This window comes from Penaeus chinensis, chromosome 1, assembly GCF_019202785.1.
Source record: "Penaeus chinensis breed Huanghai No. 1 chromosome 1, ASM1920278v2, whole genome shotgun sequence".
Lineage (NCBI taxonomy): Eukaryota > Metazoa > Arthropoda > Malacostraca > Decapoda > Penaeidae > Penaeus > Penaeus chinensis.
In genome coordinates, this window is record NC_061819.1 from 19230520 (window position 1) to 19240519 (window position 10000).

Below are 10000 nucleotides of genomic sequence, written 5' to 3' on the forward strand. Positions count from 1 at the left end.
CACCACCTTCCTGCTCTCAAACAACCACATCTCCTTCCACGAAAAAATATTCCCGACTCCCACCTTACCAATTCCTTATAACTCACTCCAAAAAGGATTTCCCCCTTCCCTCCATACACTAGCAACATTACCTTCTATCTTGCGTTTGTGCACATCCACACACCCTCCCACCCACCCTCCATCTCCCCTACCCCTCCTACACGACTTCCCACGTCCGTTCTTCCACATACACAGCCAACGTCTGTTCTTCTCACACGCGCCATCCTACGTTAGGTTTTATCTACACTAACATCGCCCGCCGCCCATTATTCTCTCCACACACTACACTGCATCTCTGCCCCTTCCTCCTTCCCGCCCTCTTACAAATTCCCGGCCTCCTTCGACAACCTCTGCTCTGGAGATCCCTATACATAATCGCATTATCCGAAAACAAGATATGACCCCAAAGAGAGAGAAAAAATATGGAAAAAGGGTGAGGAGAAACAAACAGCAAAAGAGGAATGAGGAGGCAACACAAGAGAAAATGAAAGATGGGAGTGAAATGGGGAAAAAGAGAGGGAATTGGAGTGGGGATGGAAGAAAACAAGATGGGACAGATAAAAGCAAGAGGAAATACAGGGAGAGAAAGGAGTGTCCGAGCATGAGGAAAGGGAATGAATAGAAAGGGAAGAGTGAAAGGAAAAATATAAAATGGAATGATAAAGGAGAAGGAAGAGTAAAAAAAGATACAAGGGAGGGAGGGAGGGAGGGAGGGAGACAGAGAGAGAGAGAGAGAGAGAGAGAGAGAGAGAGAGAGAGAGAGAGAGAGAGAGAGAGAGGAGAGAGAGGAGAGAGAGGAGAGAGAGGGAAAAGAGAGAGAGAGAAAAGAGAGAGAGAGGAGCGAGAAAGGGAAAAGAGAGAGAGAGGAGAGAGAAAGGGAAAAGAGAGAGAGAGAGAGAGAGAAAGAGGGAAAAGAGAGAGAGAGAGAGAGAGAGAGAGAGAGAGAGAGAGAGAGAGAGAGAGAGAGAGAGAGAGAGAGAGAGAGAGAGAGAGAAAGAGGGAAGAGAGAGAGAGAGAGAGAGAGAGAGAGAGAGAGAGAGAGAGAGAGAGAGAGAGAGAGAGAGAGAGAGAGAGAGAGGAAAGAGAGAGAGAGAAAGAGGGAAAGAGAGAGAGAGAGGAAAGAGGGAGAGAGAGAGAGAGAGAGGGAAAGAGAGAGAGAGAAAAGGGGGGAGAGAGAGAGAGAGAGAGAGAGAGAGAGAGAGAGAGAGAGAGAGAGAGAGAGAGAGAGAGAGAAAGAGGGAAAAGAGGGAAAAGAGAGAGAGAGAGAGAGAGAGAGAGAGAGAGAGAGTGGGAAAAGAGAGAGAGAGAGAGAGAAAGAGGGAAAAGAGAGAGAGAGAGAGAAAGAGGGAAAAGAGAGAGAGAGAGAGAGAAAGAGGGAAAAGAGAGAGAGAGAAAAAGAGGGAAAAGAGAGAGAGAGAGAGAGAAAAAGAGGGAAAAGAGAGAGAGAGAGAGAGAAAGAGGGAAAAGAGAGAGAGAGAGAGAGAGAGAAAGAGGGAAAAGAGAGAGAGAGAGAGAGAGAGAGAAAGAGGGAAAAGAGAGAGAGAGAGAGAGAGAGAGAGAGAGAGAGAGAGAGGGAGAGAGAGAGAGAGAGAGAGAGAGAGAGAGAGAGAGAGAGAAGAGAGAGAGAGAGAGAGAGAGAGAGAGAGAGAGAGAGAATAGGAGAGAGAGAGAGAGAGAGAGAGAGAGAGAAAATAGGAGAGAGGAGAGGAGAGGAGAGAAAAAAGTGAGAAAAGAGAGGAGAGAGAAAAGAGAGAAGAGAGAGAAGAGAGAAAAGAGAGAAGAGAGAGAAGAGAGAGAAGAGAGAGAAGAGAGAGAAGAGAGAGAAGAGAGAGAAGAGAGAGAAGAGAGAGAAGAGAGAGAAGAGAGAGAAGAGAGAGAAGAGAGAGAAGAGAGAGAAGAGAGAGAAGAGAGAGAAAGGAGAGAGAAAGGAGAGAGAAAGGAGAGAAGAGAGAGAAAGGAGAGAAAAGAGAGGAGAGTAGAGAGAAAAGAGAGAAAAGAGGGAAAAGAGAGAAAAGAGAGGAGAGGTGAGGAGAGTGAAGCGGAGAGAGAAAAGAGAGAAAAGAGAGGAGAGGTGAGGAGAGTGAAGCGGAGAGAGAAAAGAGAGGAGAGAGGAGCGGAGAGAGAAAAGAGAGGAGAGAGGAGCGGAGAGAGAAAAGAGAAGAGAGAGGAGCGGAGAGAGAAAAGAGAGGAGAGAGGAGCGGAGAGAGAAAGTAGAGGAGAGAGGAGCAGAGAGAGAAAAGAGAGGAGAGAGGAGCGGAGAGAGAAGAGAGAGAAAAGAGAGGAGAGAGGAGCGGAGAGAGAAAAGAGAGGAGAGGAGAGAGGAGCGGAGAGAGAAAAGAGAGGAGAGGAGAGAGGAGCGGAGAGAGAAAAGAGAGGAGAGGAGAGAGGAGCAGAGAGAGAAAAGAGAGGAGGAGAGAGAGGAGAGGAGCGGAGAGAGAAAAGAGAGAAAAGGAGAGAGAAGCAGAGAGAGAAAAGAGAGGAGAGAGAGGAGAGGAGCGGAGAGAGAAAAGAGAGAAAAGGAGAGAGAAGCAGAGAGAGAAAAGAGAGGAGAGGAGAGGAGAGAGGAGCGGAGGAGAGGAGAGAGGAGCAGAGAGAGAAGAGAGAGGAGCGGAGAGAGAAGAGAGAGGAGAGAAGAGAGAGGAGAGAAGAGAGAGGAGAGGAGAGGAGAGAGAAAAGAGAGGAGAGGAGAGAGAAAAGAGAGGAGAGGAGAGAGAAAAGAGAGGAGAGGAGAGAGGAGCGGAGAGAGAAAAGAGAGGAGAGAGGAGCGGAGAGAGAAAAGAGAGGAGAAGAGAGAGAAGAGAGAGGAGAGGAGAGAGGAGCGGAGAGAGAAGAGAGAGGAGCGGAGAGAGAAGAGAGAGGAGCGGAGAGAGAAGAGAGAGGAGCGGAGAGAGAAAAGAGAGGAGAGGAGAGGAGAGGAGAGAGGAGAGAGAAAAGAGAGGAGAGAGGAGCGGAGAGAGAAAAGAGAGGAGAGGAGAGAGGAGCGGAGAGAGAAAAGAGAGGAGAGGAGAGGAGAGAGAAAAGAGAGGAGAGGAGAGGAGAGAGAAAAGAGAGGAGAGGAGAGGAGAGAGAGGAGAGACAGGAGAGAAAAGAGAAGAGAAGAGAAGAGAAGAGAAGAGAGGAGGGGAGAGTGAGGAGAGAGAAAAGAGAGGAGAGGAGAGGAGAGGAGAGGAGAGGAGAGAGAGAAAAAGAGAATGGGGTAATAAGAGGGAAAGGATATGATGTATACCTCAAAACCTATACTATTTCATCACATTTAATGAAAAACTAAGCAAAAGCTCTTACTTTAAAGAAATTTAATACTGAAAGCAAAACCTGACCTTAGCATGTGAGTTATGGTTTATGACTTATATTGAAATGCAATTCAAGTAAAATCCTTGTCAAAGAAAGAAAGAAAGAAAGAAAGAAAGAAAGAAAAAAAGCTTTACTTTCCACATACCACATATGCAATGTCATATTTAACTTATACTAAATCTAAGTTTAAGAAACTGGTTCAAGCTCAAGTACAAGTTTTATTCCAATCTATCAAAATGTGAGTGACTGACTAATGTCTAAGATCATACCCAAACCCTGAACACTTTAGTCTATAAATTTTGGTATTGTTGGGAAGAGTTTGGGAATTAAGTAAGAGAACATAGAATGAAAGAAAGAAAAATAATTAAATATATAATGTAAGATACTCAAATGTAATTATATATAAAGAATACTTTTGTTAGCACATCATGACAATCAATCACATGCATCAAGTTAAACAGCCGATATAAGGCAAAATCTCGTATTCCATACAAAAGGATAAATTAGGTTCTTTAAGACAGAAGGCAAATGCGAGGTATGAAAATCTTACACCACACACTTTGGCTCGACATGATAACTTTATGAAAACAAATAAAAAAAAACCGTACTTAGGCACTTTCTGTAAAAGTCATTCTAATGGTGGTGGTTGTTCATTTACAGCTGAACAAAATGCACTGATGATGTGCCCATGTGTTATGGAGTTTAGCATGCATGTAATTTTGAATTAAAAAATACCTCTCGGATAAAAATAATTTCAAATAATGCAAACACGAAAAGGACAGAGAAAACAGGCACTTATAAGATTTAACCACTATCTCTGACACATGTCTAATCTTAAAACATTTTCTTTATATTATGTAACACAAAATCTACTTTACATACTTTTTAGAACAAACCCCCAAACACATGTATTTTGACAATCTTAACACCTGTTCAACTTTTTTCTGGTGACCCTGTCAAAGTTATGTGAAAATAGAAATTTAATTAGTATCATTACACATCATGCAATGACTCAATCCCAAAAGCAGCAAGTTTCATCATGTTACAAACCAAGTTTTCTAATGCAAATCAGCAATCAACAGGAAAGCGTAGTTAGATACTAAAATTTATCTTGATTTTCAAGTAAATGGGTGGAAAGCTACAAACCAAAGATCTTCCCTGTGTGACCTACATCAAGGCATGATTGCACAGTAGCATAGACACAGGTGGATACATGCATTTCCCATCTAAGGAGGAAGTCCTGTCAAACCCAAACATTAACATTCATTGTATACAGGACTACGATTATCATAAAAATGCAAAAGAACCCAGATTCACTTCTGTACAATGCGGGATCCATTTCTAGGTCAGACAGTTTCTGTTTCTCTAATAAGAAAATCTAGTAAAACTAACTGGCGCACAGCAGACCCGGTTTCGCCTCTGAAAATCAAAACAAAAACAATAACAAGTATCCTCGAGATCTGAATTAACATAGAGGCCCTGCAGCCCGGCCATGTGTCAAGCCTCATGGATTTTTCCTCGTAGCCCATGCACTTCCTGCCTTCGCAAGACGTCATTCGCGGAACAGGGTAAGAATAAAATAATTACCAAAATTTCAATTAGTGGAAATTCTGACACAAATCGCGAGGAAAGCAGAAGAGACATCTCGAGGCGAAGTCGCGCCTTGTGTCAGGATGACATAAGGTCGCGTTTCCCTCGGCGGCGAGACCGACCTTACGCCCTTACGCCCACTGACCGGCTCATACAACACACTTCCTCACACTTCGTCTTCCTCGCACATTACTCCACTTCAGATAACATCGTATGTCAGTCTATGTCCATAATGAATGATTCTTCTAGCCGATGCGGCCCGGAGCGCGACGCCCGTTGACTAACATTACTTTGTTCGCCATTGAAGATCTCGCTGTATTTGATATGGTCAATACCCCCACTCGATTACCTGTTCCTCACCACAGAATTTCCGAAATCTAAGGTCACTGGGTTGCTTTTCTACATCGCTATCGATAATTCTAGCATTACCCCGCATCATGTACTTACCAAAAGTGCCCATGTCGGCCTTAAATTTAGTAAAACACGCTTATTCCAGTGTGGTTCTGCCGCTTCACTACTATGATAGATGTTACTCTTCGCGATCCATACTCTAAACTCTTCTGAAAACTACCAAACTCCCGCAACCTTCTACTAATATCACCACCCATCCCAGTCTTTTTCTCTAAATTTAGTCTTCACCGCATAGCAATAAATAGTTTAAATAATTTTATTAGCATCTGCATCCCCTGAAACACAAAAAATCCATTTTAAAATGCGTGAAGCAAAAATTCTCCAAAAAACTAGAAAATAATGTTGGAACTTATCAAGGCTTTAATCAGAGACGCCGAGACGACTTGGGAGGCCGACGCTCATTGGCTGAGGCCGAGCAGCGCGGGGCGGAATTCACCAATCAAAACAGGTTTTCAATCGCCTAAAGGAATGATGGACCAATCGTTATTCAGATTTAGGTAACAATAGTCGGTTTAAGAACTATAGTTATATTGTACCTATTTATCTAAAACATACACAACTTTTATAACTTTTACATTTTTTGTATAGCTATACCTACATCAACTAATTTCTATGTAACTTGTAACTTTAATACATTTATAATTGCAATAACTAATCTCAAATTATAGTTCTTCCATTGGTGTAATGGCGGCTCGGAATAGAAAAACATCAATGTCAAAACCTTGTTTTATCCCTTCTACGCCTCATGAGGCTGAAAGTGAAGCAGGGGCGGGTTCATCACAGAGCAGCCATGGAGTGGGCGGTCAGGTGGGCGAGGCAAATGACGGTGACAATATTCCACACACGAGAAATGGCGTCCTCAGTACTGGATCGTCTGCTGTGGGAACTGATATGGCCACACAAACTTCCTCCTCTGGACTCGTTAGGGACGTAATCGGAATATTTGTCGTTGCTTTCGATACGAAGGAAGGTAAGGATGATATTCTGGTAATATTTAAGGGACCTCCCACCGTATCGGTCTTTATGTTCTTCCATAAGAGGAGGAATCAGATTTTTTTTGAAGTGTCAGATCGCCCGTTTTCTAAATACAAATTCTGACGCGAAATGATGAGCAAATCCAATCTATACCTAGCATCTCAAAACTATTGCTAGTCCCATGTTCAAAGGCTGGGAGTAAATTCAGTGAACTTGCAATAGATAAATGTTCTCTTCTGTCAGATTTTGTACTTCAAAGTAAAGAGAAGCTGCATACTATAAACCCAATTTTCCTTTCATTGATCTGATGCTACTGTAGTAGAGTTGCTCTTCAGCATATTAAGGATAAGTCCGATATGCGAAGCTGAGCTTCGCCCGGGCTATGCCAATGAGGGGAACCCGGTCTGTGTCAACTAATGTCGACTCGCTAACGTGTGTCAGCTGGTGCTGACTCGGCTTAGTCCTTACCTGCCGTGGTGCCCAGCCACAGCAGTAACCTCCAGGCGACAATTACAACTTCTCGCGTCTAGGCGGGGCGCGAACCCTCGGATGAGAGGCTGGCATGTTACCACTGTACTAGCCCGGAGGCTTTCAGCATATTACACACATGGTACTTATATGAAATATAGATTATTAGGGTTAATGTTACAGAGAGCAATGCACAGAGATAGTGGGAAATAGACACTGCCATCTTATAGAGCTTAAAAAAGAGTCATAAGCAATACAGTTACATTCACAGCAGCCTCATATTTACCGAGAAATGACGAAAATGTCCTCTGCATGTCACCGCTCAGAGACAAAATCCACAACACCCTCACACAGCCAGAGTTCTTAATGTCCGTCTGTAAGTTGGCTAATAAAAGGGGGGGGGGGGTACAGAGGGCTTGCCTAGGGAATAAGTAGAAGGTAGGAAAGGTGAGGTTATAGTTTTGGGTTCACATGTTACCCTGGTATTGGGACTTCATGTTTAGGAGGAAACATGAAGAAAATTTAGTATTTTGCATGGAAAAATATGAGATTGTGTTATTCTTACATTGTTATGGTATGATTGGGAATGCATTACATCTATCACTGAAACTGAAGAGTCTGACCTTGCCATCTGATAGGACATAACATTCTTAGACACTTAATCTCTATAGCATTTTATTTGCAAACTAATAATAACAGTAGTAGAGAGGATGTAATTTTCCAGGTGCTTGATGACCTACTCTTCCAGCATCAAAGAGAAAATTATGATAAAGCAAGGAAGCAATGAAATAATCAGATGGAATTGCAGTGGCCAATGTAAGAGAGGAAAATCACATGAGCTAATGGAAATTGGTCGTTGTATGACAATAGGCACTATTGCAGTCAATAAGATATGCAATAGATAACCATATAGAAGAAGCTATAGAAGCTATACCCAAGGGAAGTCAATTCACTTCTGTTATGGCTTGGCTATTTAGATGATACTGGAAAAACTGTTTTGCCTTTTACTTCCAAAACATGAAAAAAAATGGTTGATAGGGATTGTAATTTGTGCCAACAGCAACAAGGAGAATTTTTATGACTTGCAGGCTGGCCATTCTGGATTTATTGGTCAAGGTAAGAAATTAAAAGGGTTAATCTTTATGGTATTACACTATGCTACAGCAAAGTGAATATGACATTCTTGTTGAGGATGATAAATTGCAGTCTTTGGTACAAGAAGTAATCTGCACACATGACATGCCTACCAAGGTGAAGACAGTGTTTATTGACGTATGTTGGGAGGCAGTACTTTTCATCAACCCAGCCTTCAGGTAGTGCCTGAAGGGGCACACCCAGTCACTGTAATGTGGGTTGTTGAATCAAGTCTGTGGCATGGGGTTGGGGACTGTAAAGAACTATCCTGATCATTATGAGAACCAGATATTTGCCTAGGCCCTTTCCTGCCAGAACAAATGAGGTGAAGGTTTTGTAGACTAGGAGTGGGGTAAGGGAAGCACGACTCCTTGTAATACACAATAAGCTGACAATTCACAAAAAGAGATTGGAGAGTTACAAATTCTATATAAGTGTGAGGATTGCTCTGGCAATGTTAGTACTTGAGGTATAGTCCACCAGAGTTGACCTAAATCCGTTTTTACTGAATATATATTAACTTGTTTGATTAAATGATGCAGGATTTTACCTTTTTTTCACAGGATTGTCTAAGCTTTTGAGCCAAATGGATTGCATTATGTATTCTATTTTTTTTCAACTATACCAGTGCGTTGACTATAAAACTTGACCAAGAAATATTACATAATAGCAAGTGCTTTGTGATAACTCCTGTACCATAACAGGATAATCAATATGGATCTGAATACCTAGAACAAAACTATTTGTATCATTGTCTGTCCTTTATCAGGCAGCCAGGTGGTGTACTCATAGCCATCAAATCAGGACTTGTTATCAAACTGAGGCCAGACCTTGACACAGACTGTGAAATTGCCTTGATCTAACTCCTTCCAGCTTTTTACAGACCACCACAGAATACTCACTTAACCTTCAACATCTCTATAGTGCATAAATGCTGACAGAAACATCGATCATGGGTGACTACAACCTACCTAACATAGACCAACATCACGGCTCCCATTACCCCACACAGAAATAAATACCAACTACAAATACTTTCATTGACATCATAAATGCTAATTCATTCTTGCAAACAGTACTCCTCCAGTGTGATGGTACTGGAGACCCTCACACCACTTCTCACATTCTGCACCTATTTCTCAGTACTAACATTCTAAATATATCAAGCATCAAGGTTATCCCAGGACTAAGTGACCATGACATTGTTCTTGTTAAGCCTCAGACCAACCAGACAAAGAGACCTACTTCCTCTATTCCAGGGCTGACAGAGATGTAATCATGCAGGACATAAATTACAGTATAGATTACTGCCATCTAGATCCCCACACACCTGACATGCTAGACAACCCTTACCTTCGAGCCCCTCCATTTGACACATAGACTGACGATATACAAGAACTCTAATGACACTGTACATGAACAAAGCCATTAGATCTGACCAGATCCCTGCCTTAATCTTGAATTCCTGCCCCATCTCTGTCTTGATTGTTTGCAAAATTTTGAATACATAATATACAAACACATTGTCATGTTTCAGCTAATTAATACTGAAAACAACTCCAGAATCCTTCAACATGACCTAGATGCCCTCACACTATAGGAAAAGTCATGGCAAATAACATTCAGACCAGATAAGTACAAGGTACTCATTTCACCAGATCACGTACACCAATACAATACACCTAAACTAACAGTTGACACCCACCTCCTACAAATACCACAGAGTACACCTCATACACAACCTCACATTTAACATACACATTAATTTTATCACAGAGAAAGCAAAAAGAACACTGAGGTTCCTGAAGAGAAACTTTCACACCTGTACACCAGATATCAAAGACAGCTTACAATAAACTTGTATGCCCAACATTAGAGTACTGTACAGTTCTATGGGACCCTTACACCAAATACAATTTTATTACACAAAATTACACGTTTATTCAATGTAATACAACTCACATAAAAATAAAGATAAACATGGACTTACTTGAGACATGAAGACAAGCACACAGAGGATGAAGGATGTGAAAGGGGAGGAGTGAATATAAGCAAGATTTAGGAGCAAGAGGAGGTAACAGAGCAGGAGAGG

The 10000-nt window shown here is 42.0% G+C and overlaps 2 protein-coding genes across 2 annotated transcripts in view; one reads left to right on the top strand and one right to left on the bottom strand.

Moving 5' to 3' along the window:
- The window catches only part of LOC125033706 (chromodomain-helicase-DNA-binding protein 7-like), an 80510-nt gene extending 75034 nt beyond the window's left edge, over nucleotides 1–5476 (bottom strand). The window contains exon 1 of the mRNA XM_047625444.1: nucleotides 5368–5476. The gene's annotated coding sequence lies outside the window, so the exon portion shown is untranslated. The remainder of the gene's footprint in view (nucleotides 1–5367) is intronic.
- Nucleotides 5477–6020: 544 nt separating this feature from the next.
- LOC125025298 (DENN domain-containing protein 11-like) overlaps nucleotides 6021–10000 on the top strand; it is a 20585-nt gene continuing 16605 nt past the window's right edge. Inside the window, exon 1 of the mRNA XM_047613276.1 lies at nucleotides 6021–6301. Within this exon, the coding sequence (XP_047469232.1) occupies nucleotides 6043–6301 (259 nt within the window). The 5' untranslated portion in view covers nucleotides 6021–6042. The remainder of the gene's footprint in view (nucleotides 6302–10000) is intronic.